The following is a 24,471-nucleotide window of genomic DNA, read 5'->3' on the forward strand; positions in this document are numbered from 1 at the left end:
CATCCTTCCCTTTATCTCCTTATCTCATGCACTTGTCCGCATCCATCCTTCCCTTTATCTCTTTATCTCATGCACCTGTCCGCATCCATCCTTCCCTTTATCTCTTTATCTCATGCACCTGTCCGCATCCATCATTCCCTTTATCTCTTTATCTCATGCACCTGTCCGCATCCATCCTTCCCTTTATCTCCTTATCTCATGCACCTGTCCGCATCCATCCTTCCCTTTATCTCTTTATCTCATGCACCTGTCCGCATCCATCCTTCCCTTTATCTCTTTATCTCATGCACCTGTCCGCATCCATCCTTCCTTTTATCTCCTTATCTCATGCACCTGTCCGCATCCATCCTTCCCTTTATCTCGTTCTCTCATGCACCTGTCCGCATCCATCCTTCCATTTATCTCCTTATCTCATGCACCTGTCCGCATCCATCCTTCCCTTTATCTCGTTCTCTCATGCACCTGTCCGCATCCATCCTTCCATTTATCTCTTTATCTCATGCACCTGTCCGCATCCATCCTTCCCTTTATCTCGTTCTCTCATGCACCTGTCCGCATCCATCCTTCCCTTTATCTCTTTATCTCATGCACCTGTCCACATCCATCCTTCCCTTTATCTCCTTATCTCATGCACCTGTCCGCATCCATCCTTCCCTTTATCTCGTTCTCTCATGCACCTGTCCGCATCCATCCTTCCCTTTATCTCTTTATCTCATGCACCTGTCCGCATCCATCCTTCCCTTTATCTCTTTATCTCATGCACCTGTCCGTATCCATCCTTCCCTTTATCTCTTTATCTCATGCACCTGTCCGCATCCATCCTTCCCTTTATCTCCTTATCTCATGCACCTGTCCGCATCCATCCTTCCCTTTATCTCCTTATCTCATGCACCTGTCCGCATCCATCCTTCCCTTTATCTCCTTATCTCATGCACCTGTCCGCATCCATCCTTCCCTTTATCTCGTTCTCTCATGCACCTGTCCGCATCCATCCTTCCATTTATCTCCTTATCTCATGCACCTGTCCGCATCCATCCTTCCCTTTATCTCGTTCTCTCATGCACCTGTCCGCATCCATCCTTCCCTTTATCTCTTTATCTCATGCACCTGTCCACATCCATCCTTCCCTTTATCTCCTTATCTCATGCACCTGTCTGCATCCATCCTTCCCTTTATCTCGTTCTCTCATGCACCTGTCCGCATCCATCCTTCCCTTTATCTCTTTATCTCATGCACCTGTCCGCATCCATCCTTCCCTTTATCTCTTTATCTCATGCACCTGTCCGCATCCATCCTTCCCTTTATCTCTTTATCTCATGCACCTGTCCGTATCCATCCTTCCCTTTATCTCTTTATCTCATGCACCTGTCCGCATCCATCCTTCCCTTTATCTCCTTATCTCATGCACCTGTCCGCATCCATCCTTCCCTTTATCTCCTTATCTCATGCACCTGTCCGCATCCATCCTTCCCTTTATCTCTTTATCTCATGCACCTGTCCGCATCCATCCTTCCCTTTATCTCTTTATCTCATGCACCTGTCCGTATCCATCCTTCCCTTTATCTCTTTATCTCATGCACCTGTCCGCATCCATCCTTCCCTTTATCTCCTTATCTCATGCACCTGTCCGCATCCATCCTTCCCTTTATCTCCTTATCTCATGCACCTGTCCGCATCCATCCTTCCCTTTATCTCTTTATCTCATGTACCTGTCCGCATCCATCCTTCCCTTTATCTCTTTATCTCATGCACCTGTCCGCATCCATCCTTCCCTTTATCTCCTTATCTCATGCACCTGTCCGCATCCATCCTTCCCTTTATCTCCTTATCTCATGCACCTGTCCGCATCCATCCTTCCCTTTATCTCTTTATCTCATGTACCTGTCCGCATCCATCCTTCCCTTTATCTCTTTATCTCATGCACCTGTCCGCATCCATCCTTCCCTTTATCTCTTTATCTCATGTACCTGTCCGCATCCATCCTTCCCTTTATCTCTTTATCTCATGTACCTGTCCGCATCCATCCTTCCCCGACCCCGGCTCCTCCTTTTCTGCTGTATTTCCCTGAAGTCGCAGATGTCATGAATAGGAAACTGAAACCACAAGGAGCCGTGCAGCCTATGTTCTCTATAGCGAGGACGAGCAGAGCTGCTGCAGTCTGTTCATCAAGTCTGGGAACCACAGGATGGAGACAGGTGACTGATCAGTTAATGATGGAAGCAAAGTTTCACGCCATCTGGATTATTCAGTCTGGAGCAGAAATCCCGGCTCTTCTATTCATCGGACGACCATTAATGACCTCACTGAGAGCAGCCGGGGCTGATAGTGACGGGACTTCTGCACCAGGATCAGACTGAATAATCCACACGATGTCAAACTTTGCTTCCATTTTTCCATCATTTGCAAATCAGTAACGTCTCCAAGAACTCCAAGACTTTTCCTTCCTGGTGTTGAAATTTCAGTGTACAAATATAATTATATACAGGAGATATCCAGGTTATACCAGCTGTACATATATAATTATATACAGGAGATGCCCAGGTTATACCAGCTGTACATATATAATTATATACAGGAGTTGCGTAGGTTATACCAGCTGTACATATATAATTATATACTGGAGATGCCCAGGTTATACCAGCTGTACATATATAATTATATACTGGAGATACCCAGGTTATACCAGCTGTACATATATAATTATATACTGGAGATGCCCAGGTTATACCAGCTGTACATATATAATTATATGCAGGAGATATCCAGGTTATACCAGCTGTACATATATAATTATATACTGGAGATGCCCAGGTTATACCAGCTGTACATATATAATTATATACAGGAGATATCCAGGTTATACCAGCTGTACATATATAATTATATGCAGGAGATACCCAGGTTATACCAGCTGTACATATATAATTATATACTGGAGATGCCCAGGTTATACCAGCTGTACATATATAATTATATACAGGAGATATCCAGGTTATACCAGCTGTACATATATAATTATATACAGGAGATGCCCAGGTTATACCAGCTGTACATATATAATTATATACTGGAGATACCCAGGTTATACCAGCTGTACATATATAATTATATGCAGGAGATACCCAGGTTATACCAGCTGTACATATATAATTATATACTGGAGATGCCCAGGTTATACCAGCTGTACATATATAATTATATACTGGAGATACCCAGGTTATACCAGCTGTACATATATAATTATATACAGGAGATATCCAGGTTATACCAGCTGTACATATATAATTATATACTGGAGATGCCCAGGTTATACCAGCTGTACATATATAATTATATACAGGAGATATCCAGGTTATACCAGCTGTACATATATAATTATATACTGGAGATGCCCAGGTTATACCAGCTGTACATATATAATTATATGCAGGAGATATCCAGGTTATACCAGCTGTACATATATAATTATATACTAGAGATGCCCAGGTTATACCAGCTGTACATATATAATTATATACTGGAGATACCCAGGTTATACCAGCTGTACATATATAATTATATGCAGGAGATACCCAGGTTATACCAGCTGTACATATATAATTATATACTGGAGATGCCCAGGTTATACCAGCTGTACATATATAATTATATACTGGAGATACCCAGGTTATACCAGCTGTACATATATAATTATATACAGGAGATATCCAGGTTATACCAGCTGTACATATATAATTATATACTGGAGATGCCCAGGTTATACCAGCTGTACATATATAATTATATGCAGGAGATATCCAGGTTATACCAGCTGTACATATATAATTATATGCAGGAGATATCCAGGTTATACCAGCTGTACATATATAATTATATACAGGAGATGCCCAGGTTATACCAGCTGTATGTATATAATTATATACAGGAGATATCCAGGTTATACCAGCTGTACATATATAATTATATACAGGAGATGCCCAGGTTATACCAGCTGTACATATATAATTATATACAGGAGATATCCAGGTTATACCAGCTGTACATATATAATTATATACAGGCGATACCCAGATTATACCAGCTGTACATATATAATTATATACAGGAGATGCCCAGGTTATAACAGCTGTACATATATAAGTATATACATAAGATGCCCAGGTTATACCAGCTGTACATATATAATTATAAGCAGAAGATGCCCAGGTAATACCAGCTGTACATATATAATTATATGCAGAAGATACCCAGGTTATACCAGCTGTACATATATAAGTATATACATAAGATGCCCAGGTTATACCAGCTGTACATATATAATATACAGGAGATGCGCAGGTTATACCAACTGTACATATATAATTATATGCAGAAGATGCCCAGGTTATACCAGCTGTACATATATAATTATATGCAGAAGATACCCAGGCTATACCAGCTGTACATATATAATTATATGCATAAGATGCCCAGGTTAAACCAGCTGTACATATATAATTATATACAGGAGATGCCCAGGTTATACCAGCTGTACATATATAAGTATATACATAAGATGCCCAGGTTATACCAGCTGTACATACAGTATATACAGAAGATGCGCAGGTTATACCAGCTGTACTTATATAATTATATACAGAAGATGCCCAGGTTATACCAGCTGTACATATATAATTATATCCAGGAGATGCCCAGGTTATACCAGCTGTACATATATAATTATATCCAGGAGATGCCCAGGTTATACCAGCTGTACATATATAATTATATACAGGAGATACCCAGGTTATACCAGGTGTACATATATAATTATATACAGGAGATGCCCAGGTTATACCAGCTGTACATATATAATTATATACAGGAGATGCCCAGGTTATACCAGCTGTACATATATAATTATATGCAGAAGATACCCAGGTTATACCAGCTGTACATATATAATTATATACAGGAGATACCCAGGTTATACCAGCTGTACATATATAATTATATCCAGGAGATGCCCAGGTTATACCAGCTGTACATATATAATTATATACAGGAGATGCCCAGGTTATACCAGCTGTACATATATAATTATATGCAGAAGATGTCCAGGTTATACCAGCTGTACATATATAATTATATGCAGAAGATACCCAGGTTATACCAGCTGTACATATATAATTATATGCAGAAGATGCCCAGGTTAAACCAGCTGTACATATATAATTATATACAGGAGATGCCCAGGTTATACCAGCTGTACATATATAAATTATAGAGATATCCAGGTTACACCAGCTGTACATATATAACTATATACAGGAGATACCCAGGTTATACCAGCTGTACATATATAAGTATATACATAAGATGCCCAGGTTATACCAGCTGTACATACAGTATATACAGAAGATGCGCAGGTTATACCAGCTGTACTTATATAATTATATACAGGAGATGCCCAGGTTATACCAGCTGTACATATATAATTATATACAGGAGATGCCCAGGTTATACCAGCTGTACATATATAATTATATACAGGAGATGCCCAGGTTATACCAGCTGTACATATATAATTATATACAGGAGATGCCCAGGTTATACCAGCTGTACATATATAAGTATATACAGAAGATGCCCAGGTTATACCAGCTGTACATATATAATTATATACAGGAGATGCCCAGGTTATACCAGCTGTACATATATAAGTATATACAGAAGATGCCCAGGTTATACCAGCTGTACATATATAATTATATCCAGGAGATGCCCAGGTTATACCAGCTGTACATATATAATTATATCCAGGAGATGCCCAGGTTATACCAGCTGTACATATATAATTATATACAGGAGATACCCAGGTTATACCAGCTGTACATATATAATTATATACAGGAGATGCCCAGGTTATACCAGCTGTACATATATAATTATATACAGGAGATACCAGGTTATAGCAGCTGTACATATATAATTATATACAGGAGATACCAGGTTATACCAGCTGTACATATATAATTATATACAGGAGATGCCCAGGTTATACCAGCTGTACATATATAATTATATACAGGAGATGCCCAGGTTATACCAACTGTACATATATAATTATATACAGGAGATGCCCAAGTTATACCAGCTGTACATATATAATTATATGCAGAAGATACCCAGGTTATACCAGATGTACATATATAATTATATCCAGGAGATGCCCAGGTTATACCAGCTGTACATATATAATTATATACAGAAGATACCAGGTTATACCAGCTGTACATATATCATTATATACAGGAGATACCAGGTTATACCAGCTGTACATATATAATTATATGCAGAAGATACCCAGGTTATACCAGCTGTACATATATAATTATATCCAGTAGATGCCCAGGTTATACCAACTGTACATATATAATTATATACAGGAGATGCCCAGGTTATAGCAGCTGTACATATATAATTATATGCAGAAGATACCCAGGTTATACCAGCTGTACATATATAATTATATACAGGAGATACCAGGTTATACCAGCTGTACATATATAATTATATCCAGGAGATGCCCAGGTTATACCAGCTGTACATATATAATTATATACAGGAGATACCAGGTTATAGCAGCTGTACATATATAATTATATACAGGAGATACCAGGTTATACCAGCTGTACATATATAATTATATCCAGGAGATGCCCAGGTTATACCAGCTGTACATATATAATTATATACAGGAGATACCAGGTTATACCAGCTGTACATATATAATTATATACAGGAGATACCAGGTTATAGCAGCTGTACATATATAATTATATACAGGAGATACCAGGTTATACCAGCTGTACATATATAATTATATACAGGAGATGCCCAGGTTATACCAGCTGTACATATATAATTATATACAGGAGATGCCCAGGTTATACCAGCTGTACATATATAATTATATACAGGAGATGCCCAGGTTATACCAGCTGTACATATATAATTATATCCAGGAGATGCCCAGGTTATACCATCATGCCCCATGTGACTATATACAGGGTTATGGTGTTTCTCCGTACAGGTGGTACAGCGGCCGGATCTCCAGACAAGTGGCTGAAGGAATCCTGCTGAATCGGAGGTTTATCGGCGCTTTCCTGCTCAGGGACAGTGAGAGCTCCCCGGGGGAATTCTCCATCTCTGTCAAGTGAGTCGGATTCTGGATTTCATTTATTTTGGGGAAATCTTTATTATTCTGGAGTTAGATCTTTCCACGTCTCGTCCTCAAGAGTAAAACTGATAGGAAAGTCATCAAGAAAGCAATAATAAAGAGTACGCCCCCCCCCCCAGGGCAGGAGAGGAAGCCTCTGGTCCTACTTGTTGTACCCGGGGTTGGGGTTCACCGCTCAGTCACCCCCTGCCTATAAACACGAGCTCTGCCCTGCCTTCTCTACTTTGAGTGTAGAAGGATCACTGATCACAGCGATCATCTGTGGTGCCATCCAGCTGGAAGTATTCAGTCTCCCTGCAGCGCCTCCGCAGGCGAGATATAGAATCACACTGATCTCACAGTATCGGGTCCTCCAGCGGAAGAGATGTTCCTGGAGCTGCTCTCTTCTCCGGCTAATAGATTAGGGTGCTGATTACGACCCATTCCCAGTATACAGCACAGTCTGGAAATTCAGAATTACAGGTTCCTACCACTAGAGGGCAGGATGGGAACACGGGCAATCTCTAGGTGGAGTCTGTGACACGAGCACCAAAGACATAGAAAACAGCCACAAATTTTCCAAACATAGTGGGATTCTCTAAGCATGGTCCAAAAGGATGACCGGCACCAGTGGTTGGGGGTCATTAATGGCTTTTGACGGTATTTTTCATATACACTTGGCGGTATTATATCGTGCAGATAAAGCCTTGATGTTATCTGCCTGATAATCCACTATTCGACTGCGCAAAGTATCATCAGAAAATCACCTATTGTTTAAATCGGGTTTGTAGATTTTATATATTAAATGTTTTAAAAAAACGTTTGTTTGCTTTTTTATCTTACACATCACTATCTAGATTAAAAATTGTAATTTTCACCCCGGCCACCAGGTCTAATATTAGTCTCACAGTTCCTGCAAGGGGACATGGACATTATCAGCAATAGACTGAGTCAGATCGTTCTGAATTTAATAGGTAATTGTACAGGAGGGGGAGGAGGTGAGCTGTGGCATCACCTATTATGAATGGTGGATCCTGTGTTATCTGTGGTATATAGAGGTGTTATCAGTCATTGGACACGAGGAGGAGGTGAGCTGTGACATCACCTATTGTGAATGGTGGATCCTGTGTTATCTACTGTATATAGAGGTGTTATCAGTCATTGTACAGGAGGAGGAGGTGAGCTGTGACATCCCCTATTGTGAATGGTGGATCCTGTGTTATCTACTGTATATAGAGGTGTTATCAGCCATTGTACAAGAGGAGGAGGTGAGCTGTGACATCACCTATTTTGAATGGTGGATCCTGTGTTATTTGCTGTATATAGAGGTGTTATCAGTCATTGTACAGGAGGAGGAGGTGAGCTGTGACATCCCCTATTATGAATGGTGGATCCTGTGTTATCTACTGTATATAGAGGTGTTATCAGTCATTGTACTGTACATGAGGGGGAGGAGGTGAGCTGTGACATCACCTATTGTGAATGGTGGATCCTGTGTTATCTACTGTATATAGAGATGTTATCAGTCATTGTACAGGAGGGGGAAGAGGTGAGCTGTGACATCACCTATTGTGAATGGTGTATCCTGTGTTATTTGCTGTATATAGAGGTGTTATCAGTCATTGTACAGGAGGAGGAGGTGAGCTGTGACATCACCTATTGTGAATGGTGGATCCTGTGTTACTTTCTGTATATAGAGGTGTTATCAGTTATTGTACAGGAGGAGGAGGTGAGCTGTGACATCACCTATTGTGAATGGTGGATCCTGTGTTATTTGCTGTATATAGAGGTGTTACCAGTCATTGTACAGGTGGAGGAGGAGGTTACCAGTCATTGTACAGGTGGAGGAGGTGAGCTGTGACATCACCTATTGTGAATGGTGGATCCTGTGTTATTTTCTGTATAGATAGGTGTTACCTTTCATTGTCTGTGATGATATTGAGACTGATGAAAAGTCTCCTGCGCAGAACAGGAAGTATGAGCATATTATTGGGCCTAGTGGCCAGTATGAAGATTGCAAGATTCTTTTTATGTAGATAGTGATAAGGAAAATCTAAAAAATTAAAATTATAAGTTTAACATAAAAACCTCATTGAACAGCAGCTTGTTTTCTGATGATACATCCCCCTTAGCCCCCAGTATAGTTATTTCGGTGGTCCTCTCATGTTCTTTAAGCAGTTTCTGCATTTGTAGTCTGGAACAAGAATAAAATGTTTTGCGCCCCAGTAACTTGCACTGAGAAGCCGGCAGAGCACCGGTCCTTGTCTGCTGACACGTTGGCGCTGTGAGCCGGCCACCATCACACGCAGGAGAATTCATGGAGAACACCCCGCCTACCAGACATAGTGGTGGAGGAGACCACGCGGTAATTGCCCCTTGTACCCATGTGATGCTCCTGTTCTGCTAGCAGGGGTCATTAACGGCTGAGATTGTGTGACGCCGTGCGCCCCAGTGTGATCTGATGCCAGGCTCCGGTGCGTGTCAGGATTAGCTCCGGATCTCATACCGATGTCACTCCACAATCTGATTCATTATAATGAGGATTTTAGCTGTCATTTTCCAGTGAGTCAGTGTCTAAATAGGCAACATATTCATGTCGCACGGAGTAAATGAAGTGGATCACCGCGGCAGCCATGTAATTGGGCATTAATTGCAGTCACGTTAACAAGCAATGTCCATATGTAATTAGCAAATGACTGCTCTGCTCCAGCCCAACCTGCGAGCGCCCTACAGACGGGGCGAGACCTGCCCTCACAATCCGATTACCCTAACAGTGCCAGACACAGTGCCCGAAAACAGTGCCAACCACAGTGCCCGAAAATAGTGCCAACCACAATGCCCGAAAACAGTGCCAACTACAGTGCCCGAAAACAGTAGCAGACACAGTGCCCGAAAACAGTGCCAGACACAGTGCACCATAACAATGCCAGCCACAGTGCACCATAACTGTGCCAGCCACAGTGCCCGAAAACAGTGCCAGCCACAGTACCCGAAAACAGTGCCAGACACAGTGCACCATAACAGTGCCAGACAGTGCCAGCCACAGTGCCCGAAAACAGTGCCAGACACAGTGCACCATAACAGTGCTAGACAATGCCCGAAAACTGTGCCAGCCACAGTGCCAGACACAGTGCACCATAACAGTGCCAGCCATAGTGCTCGAAAACAGTGCCAGCCACAGTGCCCCATAACAGTGCCAGCCCCAGTGCCCCATAACAGTGCCAGCCACAGTGCCCGAAAACAGTGCCAGACACAGTGCACCATAACAGTGCCAGCCACAGTGTCCGAAAACAGTGCCAGCCACAGTGTCCGAAAACAGTGCCAGCCACAGTGTCCGAAAACAGTGCCAGCCACAGTGCCCAAAAACAGTGCCAGCCACAGTGCACCAGAACAGTGCCAGCCACACTGCCTGAAAACAGTGCCAGCCACAGTGCTCGAAAACAGTGCCAGCCACAGTGCTCAAAAACAGTACCAGACACAGTGCCCGAAAACAGTGCCAGACACAGTGCCCGAAAACAGTGCCGGACACAGTGCCCGAAAACAGTGCCAACCACAGTGCCCGAAAACCGTGCCAACCACAGTGCCCGAAAACCGTGCCAGACACAGTGCCCCATAACAGTTCCAGCCACAGTGCCCGAAAACAGTGCCAGGCACAGTGCACCATAACTGTGCCAGCCACAGTGCTCGAAAACAGTGCCAGACACAGTGCCCGAAAACAGTGCCAGCCACAGTGTCCCATAACAGTGCCAGCCACAGTGCCCCATAATCGAGTCAGACACACTGCCCCATAACAGTGCCAGTCACAGTGCCCGAAAACAGTGTCAGACACAGTGCCCCATAACAGGGCCAGACACAGTGCCAGCCAGTGCCCCATAAGAATGTCAGGCACAGTGCCCCATGACAGTGCCAGCCACAGTGCCCCATGACAGGGCCAGACACAGTGCCAGCCAGTGCCCCATAACAATGTCAGGCACAGTGCCCCATGACAGTGCCAGCCACAGTGCCCCATGACAGTTCCAGCCACAGCGCCCCTTAACAGTTCCAGCCACAGCACCCCATGACAGTGCCAGCCATAGTGGCCCATAGCAGTGCCAGCCACAGTGCCCCATAACAGTGCCAGCCACTGTGCCCCATAACAGTGCCAGCCACAGTTCCCTGTTATACATTGCACTCGGTATGCAATAAGCTCCCTCTAGTGGTGGTTGCAGGCAGACAGATTGTTGTCATTTCTATCCCTGTCTTTGCAGGGGATTTGGAGCTCTGTGTCGAAAAAAAAGAACTCCACCCTCCATCCAATAAGCTCTAAAGCCGAACGCTTTCGATAATGTCTGGTAAATGTTGGTTTTCCCCAATAGTCATTTCATTGTCTGATCATGTGGAGTTCGCCGGTGTCTAGTCCCAACATGAACACGAGATCTGAGTCACCAAAGCGGGAAACCAGTATTACAAAACCCCTGATAAATGCACCATCCCATGGTGACCACCCACACACCAGGGCCCGATGAGTCGGGCTGTGGTGCCTGGCGCGGCTCCAGGTGGGTCAGGACAATAATGTCCCTTGCATATATTAGAGATGGGGTGGAGCGCGGATATCAGGAGACAGATCTGCGCTGCGGAGCTGCCATGCTGGGAAGGGACTTATCTTCGTAGGTGTTGTTTTCCTTTATCATGTAGATCAGTGAGTTATTCATTAGCAATGCTAAGAATAGAGCACAGGGCTTGTCCTGCGTTTAAAATGCTAATTGCCCTATGATTTAATAGCATATTCCTATTTGGGCAGCGCCAATTAAAGGGAATGCTCACTTAAAGGGGAGTTGCGGCTTGGAGAATATTTTAGAAAATTGCATAAACATACATACCAGTATTACTATACCCAACCATGGGACATTTTAGGTGCTGCCCTTCCACCCAGGAACTCAGATACTTCTGCCAGAAATCTTAGCATAAACTCTGCTCCTTTTTATACAAAAACTGTTGGCGTAAATAATATCCTGTAGGGCTGTGTGACACTTTAAAGGTTTTCTTTCCATCTTCATACATAGATATTATCGGATAGTACATGTAAAAACGAGAACTTTTGCAATTTATTGTTTATTAAAATCCACAGCCGTTCTTCAGATATTAACACTTTTCTTTTTGTTTACATATCATTGCTTAGGAGACCAACCACCGCTGCTATCTAGCTCGTAAGCACTGGCTGGGATTAAGAGGTCACAGAGTACTCCAACCATCCTGGTCAGCTTCAAAATAATGCTTACAAGCTCAAAAGAACAGAGCTTGTAAGTGCTGTGTATGTTTTACTGTCTAGCAGCGGTGGTCGGTCTCCAAGGCAATGAGCTGTAAACAAAACCAAAAATGTTAATATCTCAAGAATGGCTGAAAAATTTTAATAAGCAGTGAATTGCAAAATTTGTTGTATTTACTAGGACTATCTGATAATAACCATTTATAAAAATGAGATTAGCCCCTTTAACTATCCTTTTTTGAGAATAGCCTATTTAACTATCCCTTTTTTAGCCTGTCAAAGTTGAATGTGCAGGAATCAAAGAGCCTGTAAAAACTAAAAGGACTAAAAAGAGAGGGTCCCAGGATGCCCGGCACCGATACGAAATATGGAATAGCTCAAGTTCCATAATTCTGATAATAAGGGGACCCATATTTTTAGTGGCAGGGTCAGCCAAGGAACAAGATGCTTATTTTTCGTAGCTGTAAGCCTCTCCGGGGAGCTGTACCGCATGAGCAACAAAATAGCAGATCGCAACTACGCCATGTGTGGTCTCTAAATAAAGGTAAAATCATAATAGAAAATATGGTATCACTTTTGGGCTTCTGGGATCAACCAGTGATAAGTTATCCCAAAAACCAGATCTCTTAATAAAAATGTACAGGCTGGAGACCAGCCCCGTGATGTCAGCACAGGGTGTGTGTGGGCGGTCCCTGCCTTCGGCATAAAAGAGCCAACTGAAGATTGATCCATATTCTTAGCCAGGGGGGTGTAGATACTATAAGCAACTGATCGCGTTCGATAACGCTCAGATCAAATCGGGGAGCCCCTCCTCCAACTATATTGATTCTTCCCTGCGAACTCTATAGTAAGTTTCTTCTGTAATCCTGTTTATTGTATATAACTGTCTAGTCTGTATTGTAAATGTCCATTTGTAAAATCTTGTATCTTTTTCATAACACTGCCGCCCTTCTGGATTAAATATAAAATTTAATAGTCCTGTTTCTTTTATCCTTTAATCATTCCCTCCACCGAAGCCATATACGCTACCAGAACGCCGGTGTCCGCACAGGCCTGTATTATGTTTCAAATCTTGACGGTGGTGGCAGAGAATAATAATAATTGGGCTATTGTGAAGCTGACAGTGACCGTACGGGGGGCATATACACATATTTCATGCGTTGGAATCTGGAGGTGTGACGCCATACTCTTACTGGTCGTTTGCCGATATTTACATAGTGAGTAGTCGGGATCGTGTGCACGTGTATCCCTGACAAAATCCTGACAGAGTGACGGCAACGGCGAGATATTGCGTGATCTCCCCGGTGTCGTCTCTGTGGAATACCTGACAATGCACTTAAGTAAAAAAAATGCTAAAAATTTCAAAGCATCTCAATTTATTCATGTTAACACCTGTTAAATGCTGCTATAAATCTGTGATGGTGGCATTTAATTCACGTCGGTAGGGGGGAGCATCATTCCACATGCCCATCAGCGCGCCCGTAACGTGATCGAGGGGCGCTGATGGGTTGCCATGATGGCCGGGGGTCTTCAGCTGTAGCCAGTGTTCATAGTTCATACTGTGGTATTGCTATGTATAGTGGAAACAATCAGACGATAGCAGGTTCAAGTCCCCTAAGGGAACTATTAAATACAGTAGAAAGTAAAAACAAATGTTTTTAAAAATATGAAAAAAATATAAAAGTTCAAATCACCATTCATTCCCCCCATTAAAAATAAAGACATTTAAAAAAAATACACTTATTTGATATCGTTGCGATCTTAAAAGTCTGATCTATCAAAATATAAAATTAACCCGATGGATAAATGGCGTAATGAGAAAAAAAATCAAAACGCCAGAATTATGCTTTTTCGCCAGCCGCAACACTGCAATAATATGCAATAAGAAGCTATCAAAATTTTCGTACCAATAAAAACGTCAGCTCAGGGGGGGCAAAATATAAGCCCTCACACAGCCCCATCGACTGAAAATTGAAAACGTTACAGGTCTCTGAAAATGGCGACACAAGTGAATTTTTTTACATTTTTTTTTGTAAATTTCTGATTTTTTTTTCACCACTTACATAAAAAGAAAACCCTATACATGTTTGGTATCTGCATAATTGTACTGACCTGGAGAATCATATTGTCAGGTCAGTTTAACCGTATAGTGAATATGGTTAATAAAAATTTTTTAAAAAAACTATTGCAAAATTGCATTTTTTTTAGTTATTTTACCACACTTGGAATTTTTTTTATTGCTTTCCAGTACGTCGCATGATAAAAATGAAACGTGTCATTTCAAAGTACAACCCGTCTGGCAAAAAACATAACAACCCATACGGCTATGAGGACGGAACAATTAAAAAGTTTGGACGGTTCAGGGCAAATCATCAAGATCCACTTCTGGCTGCTCCTGTGTGATCACTGACCAATGAAGTCCCAGATTTCTGTAAGATACCGAATAAATCGAAATGTTTTTAATTTTTTTTTTACATATTTCCATTATTTTCAGATCAATAATATGTCTATCCAACCTTTGATTTCCATAATTCCACAATTTTTCCTTCTTGGTGTTACGATTTCAATGTTGAGGAGTGTGTGTGTGTGTGTGTGTGTGTGTGTGTATGTGTGTATGTGTGTATGATTAGATGGTGGCCCCATTCTAGCGCATCGGGTATTCTAGAATAGGTATGCGGCCGACCAGGCGCAAGCAGCAGAGCGGTGTTTACATTTGGTGCCTATATCGCAGATTGGTCGCGGCCGGCGGTTGCGACCCATCAGCAGAGCGGTATTTAAATTTGGCGCCAATAATAGTGATTGGTCACGGCCGCGACCAATCAGCAGAGCGGTGTTTAAATTTGGCGCCAATATCGCTGATTGGTCACGGCTGGCCACCGCGACCAATCAGCGAAGCGGTGTTTAAATTTGGCGCCAATATCGCTGATTGGTCACGGCCGGTGGTTGCGACTAATCAGCAGAGCGGTGTTTAAATTTGGCGCCAATATCGCTGATTGGTCACGGCTGGAGGTTGCGACTAATCAGCAGAGCGAGGTTTAAATTTGGCGCCAATATCGCTGATTGGTCACGGCCGGTGGTTGCGACTAATCAGCAGAGCGAGGTTTAAATTTGGCGCCAATACTGCTGATTGGTCGCGGTCGGAGACCGCGGCTAATAAGCAGAGCGTGTTTAAATTTGGCACCAATACTGCTGATTGGTCGCGGCCGGCGACCGCGACCAATCAGCAGAGCGTTGTTTAAATTTGGCACCAAAATTGCTGATTGGTCGCGGCCGGCCACCGCGACCAATCAGCAGAGCGTGGTTTAAATTTTGCGCCAATACTGCTGATTGTTCGCGACCGGCGACCGCGACCAATCAGCAGAGCGTTGTTTAAATTTGGCGCCAATCTCGCTGATTGGTCGCGTCTGCCGTCCGCGACCAACCAGCAGAGCGTTGTTTAAATTTGGCGCCAATCTCACTGATTGGTCGCGGCTGGCGGTAGCGACTAATCAGCAGAGCGGTGTTTCAATTTGCCACCAAAATCGCTGATTGGTCGGGGCCGGCGGCCGCAACCAATCAGCATCGTATTAGTGAGGACCGGGGAGCGGCGCTGCCTGTGCGGGTACTTCCGCTGCGAGCAGCTGGGAGATGAGCGGCTTCTTGCAGCAGAAGCATCCCGACTGGCGGCGCCGCTCCTCGGTCCTCCGTTCACACTTGCCGTTGGGAGATCATAGCGCTGTTTAAATTAGGCGCCAATCTCGCTGATTGGTCGAGGTCGGCTGTCATCCGCGACCAATCAGCAGAGCGTTGTTTAAATTTGGCGCCAATCTCGCTGATTGGTCGCGGCTGGCGTCCGCGACCAATCAGCAGAGCGTTGTTTAAATTTGGCGCCAAGCTCGCTGATTGGTCGTGACTGGCGTCCGCGATCAATCAGCACAGCAGTGTTTAAATGTGGCGGCAAGATCGGTGATTGGTCACGGTCGCTATTTAAATGTGGCGCCCAAATCGGTGATTGGTCGCGGGCAGCGGCTGCGACCAATCAGCAGAGCGGTGTTTATCTTTAGCGCCAAGATCACTGATTGGTCGCGGGCGGAGAGCGCAACCAATCAGCGAATCGTATTGGTGAAGACTGGGGAGCGCCGCTGCCTGTGCGGATACTTCCGCTGCGAGAAGCCGGGACATGAGCGGGCGCTTGCAGCAGAAGTATCCCGACCCGCAGCGCCGCTCCACGGTCCTCCCTTGACACGCTAGCCGCTGATGTCCCCACAGTATCCGCATGGTGTTACAAAGGTCCGGACATTTGTGTTAAAAATCGCTGATTGGTCGCTGGCGCTGCCCGCAACCAATCACCGATTTGGGCGCCAAATTTAAATATCGGCCGCGACTAATCACCGATTTTGGCACCACATTTAAATAGCATCCGCGACCAATGAGTACAGCGGTGTTTAAATGTGGAGCCAGCGACCAATCAGCGATTTTTAACACAAATGTCCGGACCTTTGTAACACCATGCGGATACTGTGGGGACATCAGCGGCTAGGGTGTCGAGGGAGGACCGGGGAGTGGCGCTGCAGGTCGGGATACTTCTGCTGCGAGCGCCCGCTCATGTCCCGGGTTCTCGCAGCGGAAGTATCCGCATAGGCAGCGCCGCTGAGCTCCATGCGCCTAGGGTGTGAAGGGAGGACCGGGGAGCGGCGCTGACATCCAATTGGTCGTGGCCACTATTTAAATGTGCCGCACAAATCGGTGATTGGTCGCGGTTTTGGCCCGCGACCAATCACTGATCTTGCCGCAAAAGTTAAACACTACTGTGCTGATTGGTCGCGGACGCTGCCCGCGACCAATCACCGATTTTGGCGCCAAATTTAAACACCGCTGTGCTGATTGGTCGCGGACGCTATTTAAATGTGGCGCCAAAATCGGTGATTGGTCGCGCCCGGCGTCGGCGACCAATCAGCACAGCGGTGTTTAAATGTGGAGCCAAGATCGGTGATTGGTCGCGGCCGATATTTAAATGTAGCGCCCTAATCGGTGATTGGTCGTGGGCAGCGTCCGTGACCAATCAGCACAGCGGTGTTTAACTTTTGCGGTAAGATCAGTGATTGGTCGGGTCTGAAGACCGCGACCAATCATCGAATCGTCTTGGTGAGGACCGGGGAGCGGCGCTGCCTGTGCGGGTACTTCCGCTGCGAGAACCCGGGACATGAGCGGGCGCTCGCAGAAGTATCCCGACCCGCAGCGCCGCTCCCCGGTCCTCCCTTCCGCATGGAGGTCAGCGGTGCCGGCGGTCGGGGTCCTTCCGCTGCTACCGGCCGGGAGATGAGCGCCTCGCGCCGATCATCTCCCGGCTGCATCTCCGTCCCGCAGATGGGTCCGGCAGTCGAGGTCCTTCTGCTGGTACCGGCCGGGAGATTAACGCCTCGCGCCGGTCATCTCCCGGCTGCATCGCCGCTGAGCTCCGTCCCGCAGATGAGCCGCTAACGGCCACCATCTTTTTTCAGAAATCCCGCGGCGCTGATTGGCCGCTGCCGGACCAATGAGCGACGCGGGATTTCCAGGACAGACAGACAGACAGATAGACAGACAGACAGACAGACAGACAGACGGGATAAGACGATTATATATATAGATACAGTACAGACCAAAAGTTTGGACACACCTTCTCATTTAAAGATTTTTCTGTATTTTCAAGTCTGAGAATTGTACATTCACACTGAAGGCATCAAAAATATGAATTAACACATGTGGAATTATATACTTAACAAAAAAGTGTGAACCAACTGAAGATATATCTTATATTCTAGGTTCTTCTTTGCTTTGATGACTGCTTTGCACACTCTCGGCATTCTCTTGATGAGCTTCAAGAGGTAGTCACCGGAAATGGTTTTCACTTCACAGGTGTGCCCTGTCAGGTTTAAAAAGTGGGATTTCTTGCCTTATAAATGGGGTTGAGACCATCAGTTGTGTTGTGTAGAAGTCTGGTGGATACACAGCTGATAGTCCTACTGAATAGACTGTTAGCTGCTTTTTTCTTGCCATAATGCAAATTCTAAGTAAAGAAAAACGAGTGGCCATCATTACTTTAATAAATGAAGGTCAGTCAGTGCGAAAAATTGGGCAAACTTTGAATGTGTCCCCAAGTGCAGTTGCAAAAACCATCAAGCGCTACAAAGAAGCTGGCTCACATGAGGTCCGCCCCAGGAAAGGAAGACCAAGAGTCACCTCTGCTTCTGAGGATAAGTTTATCTGAGTCACCAGCCTCAGAAATCGCAGGTTAACAGCAGCTCAGATTAGAGACTAGGTCAATGCCACACAGAGTTCTAGCAGCAGACACATCTCTTCAACAACTGTTAAGAGGAGACTTTGTGCAGCAGGCCTTCATGGTAAAATAGCTGCTAGGAAACCACTGCTAAGGACAGGCAACAAGCAGAAGAGACTTGTTTGGGCTAAAGAACACAAGGAATGGACATTAGACCAGTGGAAATCTGTGCTTTGGTCTGATGAGTCCAAATTTGAGATCTTTGGCTCCAACCACCGTGTCTTTGTGCGACTCAGAAAAGGTGAATGGATGAACTCTACATGCCTGGTTCCCACCGTGAAGCATGGAGGAGGAGGTGTGATGGTGTAGGGGTGCTTTGCTGGTGACACTGTTGGGGATTTATTCAAAATTGAAGGCATACTGAACCAGCATGGCTACCAGAGCATCTTGCAGCGGCATGCTATTCCATTCGGTTTGCGTTTAGTTGGACCATCACCTATTTTTCAACAGGACAATCACCCCAAACACACCTCCAGGCTGTGTAAGGGCTATTTGACCAAGAAGGAGAGTGATGGGGTGCTACGCCAGATGACCTGGCCTCCACAGTCACCAGACCTGAACCCAATCAAGATGGTTTGGGGTGAGCTGGACCGCAGTGTGAAGGCAAAAGGGCCAATGACTCGCCCCCTGGGCCGTGGGGCACTCGGATCCAGGCAATAGGGAACGATGGGAGTAGTAGTGGCAACCCGGTTCTGTGGCTCAGGGTGGTCAGGCCAGTGGTAGTCCGTTATGTGCTATTGATTATGTCCGACTACGCCACCCGTGGATTGCGGTTGTTAGGAACCGCCGCTGCAGGGCAGACCGCTGGGGCTGATGATGTATGCAGCTGGGATGATGTGACTCCCCACGGGAAGAGTGCGGCCCCAGGGCAGTGTAGTGGATGGTGGTGAGAGTCCCAGTACCGGTAGTGCCGGAGGAGCGAAAAAGCACACAGACAACGTACTGCAGTCCAGGGTCTTTACTCACGGTTAATATCCAAGTCACTTCTGCAGGGAATGACTGCCCGAGCCGTGCTGCGTCCACCAGGTGAGGGGCTCGGTCAACTCCCAGGCAGTTCAGGAGCATGGCACAGGACCCCCTTTAATCCTTTCTCTGGCCAACCTCACCAGTGACCCACTTTTGTCCAGCTGCCGCGGACTTGTGCGGGTAAACGTGGGCCCCGTCCTCCGCTGTCCTATATGGTGCCTTCCTAGCAGGTTTGATGAGGTGTCGCACCAATAAATGATCACGACGTCCGGTCTTTGGCTGAGGGTAGTTTCTCCTCCACCAACTTGGGATCCGGTACCCTTAATCTGCCTGACCCTTCACCCTGGATTCTCGTGGGTTCTTAGGGTCCCTTCCACCTTCTTGTTCCTCAGCCCTTCTGTTTCTCTCTCTCTTCTCCTTCTTTCCTGTTCTGTCTTCTCCTCCTTCCCTTGGCCTCTTCTCCAGGCCCACTTCTCCTTCTCCTCTCAGGCTCCGGCCTCTACTCTAGGCCTGCCTCTGGAGCAGCACTCAGCCTGAGCTGCTGCTCCCTGTCAGCTCTCCTCTCCTCACAGACTGAACACTGTTCTAAGATGGTGCCCACCTTTTATACCTCCCTCTGACCATGAGCCCAGGTGACCAGCAACCAATGAGCTCCTATCTACGCTCAGGAACCAACCCCTATCTGCCCCTACAGCACTGGGTGTTCCACCCCCCTCCCCACTCCAGGCAGGGACATAGTCGGTTGTGCCTGCACTTCTGTCTAGTGGGAGCACCGTTGAGCTGTCCCTCGGAAATGGGGTGTGTGTGCTGTATGCAGCTAACTGAGCCCTGGTCCATACTCCATCCTTACCCGGGAGTGGAATATCACACCTCTGGACTGAGGTGCAATACCCCTGTAGCGGCCGAACCCTCGGGGCGCTACACCAACAAGTGCTAAGCATCTCTGGGAACTCCTTCAAGATTGTTGGAAGACCATTTCCGGTGACTACCTCTTGAAGCTTATCAAGAGAATGCCAAGAGTGTGCAAAGCAGTCATCAAAGCAAAAGGTGGCTACTTTGAAGAACCTAGAATATAAGACATATTTTCAGTTGTTTCACACTTTTTTGTTAAGTATATAATTCCACATGTGTTAATTCATAGTTTTGATGCACAGTGGTTGCGTTGCCCAGCGGTGGGAGTAACCATGTGTAATGACTTGTGACTTTTCCTAAAAACATTGTGATCGATACACAACGATCATATATTGTTTTTTCATCCAATTCCATTCATTCCTCCCTGCAGCGATGTCACTTCCAGTCCTGACGCCACAGGCTGGTTGCTCAATGACAATAATCAATCACAATGTTCCCGTCTCTTCGCTCCTGTTAGGAACCTTCACTAGCAGATGAAATTGTAATGTATCACACTCCACCTCATGTCACCTGCCAAAACTCAGCGCTCGTATCCCCAGATCGAGGAGGTACTGTAATTAGCTCACCGGAAAGTTTCATAAAACATAAACATGCGAAGTGTTATTCCAAGGGAGATGAAGTCAAGCCAAATAGAGTTAAGTCATATTTGTAGTCATCTCAAGATACATTGTGGCCTCTGTCAAACTAACAAACAATCCAAGGAGTCAAATAGGGTTACGGCCCATGGATGAATCGTTGGGGGATCGGGGCTCGCTGGGGGCTAAGGAGCAATCTTGCAGAAATCTTGCAGAAATCCCTTCAAGATAGCTGATAAGGTGGAGCCTCAATAAGGGAGTGGGGCTTGGAAGATAGCAGCGGGGGAAAGCTCCTGCTGCAGGCAATTAGATTTGATCATGGATTGTCAGGATTGTTTGGCAATCTTCTTTTGCAGTATTGGTGTTGGATATACATCAGCCGAATTAAAGCCCCCGTCTCACATAGCGAGATCGCTAGTGAGATCGCTGCTGTGTCACGGTTTTGGTGACGAAAGCAGCGACCTCACCAGCGATGTCGCTATGTGTGACACTTTGCAGCGATCAGGCCCCTGCTGTGAGGTCGCTGATCGCTGCAAAGTGTCCTGGACCATTTTTTGGTCGTTGCCCTCCCGCTGGTCAGCACACATCGCTGTGTGTGACCAGCGGGAGCAGCGATCAGGCTGGTAACCATGATAAACATCGGGTTACTAGGGGCACACGCGCTCTTAGTAACCCGCTGTTTGTCATGGTTACGAGCCTGCTAAAGTGAGCGGTAACCTCCCGCTCACCGTAGCAGAGTGGTAACCATGATAAACAACGGGTTACTAGGTGCGCGTGTGCCCCTAGTAACCCGATGTTTATCATGGTTACCAGCCTGCTCCTGTTTCAGCAGGCTGGTAACCAGGAGCAGGACATCGTGGAAAGATTCTTTCCACGATGTCGCTGCTCCCCTGATCGTTGGTGAGCCTGCCTGTTTGACAGCTCACCAGCGACCACATAGCGACGCAGCAACGATCCCTGACAGGTCGTATCGTTGTCGGGATCGTTGCAGCGTCGCTAAGTGTGACGGGGCCTTAAGACCAAACCACATGGCTCACTGAAGGGTGATCTGGTAGCCTAGTTTAGTATACATGGACTTTGAATATTCTTGTAGAGTCTATAACTTATTAGAGGACAACAATGTCCTACATCAACCAACAGTGATCAAATATGTGGCCGATCCAGTGGTCAAGAGTGGTATGTAGCCCATAAAAATGCAGGACCCAACTTCCATAGGCACCCAAACATGGGATGAGGAATGTGACTAAGGGTCACACCACCCTTCTTTTCCTTGGAGTTAAAAGATGCCAAACTTTTCTTTCCTACAATAGAGGGGTGGGTTGACATGAACCGGAGGGTCTCATCCCAACTTTTATTATGGTCTTGTAGCCTATGGTCCCTGGTGAGAAACCTTATTCTTGTTTAGCTCAACTTCCGTTGACCTTATGGTGGTTCATCAGAAGGTCCCATTTACTCCTTGGGTTGTGAAGCTTCTCATTGACGCATTCATGACTTTTTCTGTTGTCTCCATCCATTTTGGTGTTAACAGTTGTCTTTACTTTTTCCTTACAACTCCTCCCAGTATATGACTCCTTTACAATAAGTTCGGTCCTAACATAATACATCCGGGAGATGATAAGTCTTCAGTCTGAGTAATGATGGGGTGAATAATGGAGAATGCCATGTGACAGAGTGTCGCCCCCCCCCCCCCCCCCCCTCAGCCTGTTTTCATGGACCATACTGGACTCAGGCCTATATTAGCATTTTCTGTCCTACATCTAGTGGGGGCATGAGTGTCTTTGTTCCTTTCTGCATGAGGCTTCCCTTAAATACACAACTCTGCAGACCTGCTGGAGACTGGAGTTCTAGAAGATTCTTCATTCTTCAAGTTACCTGTAGTACATGTTTAAGGGGCGTGGGGTGTGTGTATCTCTGCCCAACCTGGGGGCTGATCCCAAGAGAAGAACCATAAGACGCATGTTTTTTTTTGTTACTTGATGCTGTGCTGTGTGAAGGCCTAGGATCTGTTGCTGAGGCCAGATCCTGGTGCCGTGTATGGACTATTGGAGATCCTTTGGACTATTGGACATTGGAGATCAGTTGCCACGTGGGATTGTGATGTCTTGCCACCCTGCTAGATTTGAGGACTTAGTCTGAGACTGTTGTTGCTTTGTACTTGTCGTTGGATTACCGGGTGGCTCCCCCGGATTTGTCCCTTTCTGTGTTACTGACTCTGGAACTACAGCTACGTTTGGTGTTATATTCTCCTAGTCCCAATAAAGGTTGTGGGATTGTTCATCTGCCTGCTGTCTGTGCTCCTCACACCCCATCACAGGCAACTTCTATTGGAGCTACTTGTGGACCTTCATCGTGATACAAACATGAAAGAAGATGATGGCTCTGTTAAGATCATTATTGGAGGCAGTCGTATAAGACGTTTTGACACTGTACCAGGTCCTTCGTCAGGTAAAATGTGACATGGTACAGGATAAAATGAGTTGTATGACTGCCTCCAAACAAGATGCCTTTCAATACTTCTCAGCGTCATAACACCGTATCACCCACCCAATGGGCAAAACACTTGTGTTGGCAACGAGGCTTGCAACGTGACTTTTTCCATTGGTCAAGAGGACATCTCCGAGCTGAATGCACATCTAAACATTTGCATCTAGTATGTGTGCTATACCACAACCAGCTTGGCTTACTACGCTGAGATATCGCCCTTTACGCTCATCCTCACTTTCTATTTCCATGAAGTGTTTATCCAGTCTTCTCGAGATTCAATCTGACCTCTAAACAGATATTCTTGGTTTAGGCTGGGGACCTCTAATCTCTAATGCTGTCTTTATATCAGGAAGATTGCTGTCACCAAGGTTGGGCTGGACCTTCGGGGTATCGGAGGAACCTCTGGTGGGCTCCTACTCAATAATTATTCTCAAATGTTCAGCAGAAGACAGTCCCACTTAAAGTTGGCCTTGGAGCCCATCACTTTCCTACTATGGTCTATTTCTTTCAGGATTTGCAAATAATCTATTAGATCTTGATATAGTTGTACATGACTTGCATAGATGGCGGGTAGCCTCCTGAATCATGTCCTCAGGCGGCCCCATGGTTGGCATGTTTAATCCCATTTTGGGTGGAATTGCTCTTCATCCGATTACTGCCACCTCCATAACCCGAGAGGTGAGAAGTTATAGATTTTTGCCTTTGGATGTGACATGGTGGTACTCCCTCCTTGGCTTTGATCCATGATGTCAGGGATTAACCACATCAATGGTGACACTAATCTGTGCAT

The 24,471-nt window shown here is 45.5% G+C and overlaps 1 protein-coding gene across 6 annotated transcripts in view; it reads left to right on the forward strand.

The window, feature by feature from the left end:
* GRAP (GRB2 related adaptor protein) overlaps positions 1-24,471 on the forward strand; it is a 132,818-nt gene that overhangs the window by 81,918 nt on the left and 26,429 nt on the right. For all 6 annotated transcript variants that reach the window (XR_012250769.1, XM_073648452.1, XM_073648454.1 and 3 more), the window contains one exon: positions 7,076-7,198. Coding sequence is in view for 5 of the 6 variants with exons in the window: in XM_073648452.1 (XP_073504553.1) it covers positions 7,076-7,198 (123 nt within the window). In the remaining variant the exon portion in view is untranslated. The remainder of the gene's footprint in view (positions 1-7,075; positions 7,199-24,471) is intronic.

This window comes from Phyllobates terribilis, unplaced genomic scaffold, assembly GCF_046119375.1.
Source record: "Phyllobates terribilis strain yellow unplaced genomic scaffold, ASM4611937v1 Scaffold_9__5_contigs__length_417890890, whole genome shotgun sequence".
Classification (NCBI taxonomy): Eukaryota; Metazoa; Chordata; class Amphibia; order Anura; family Dendrobatidae; genus Phyllobates; species Phyllobates terribilis.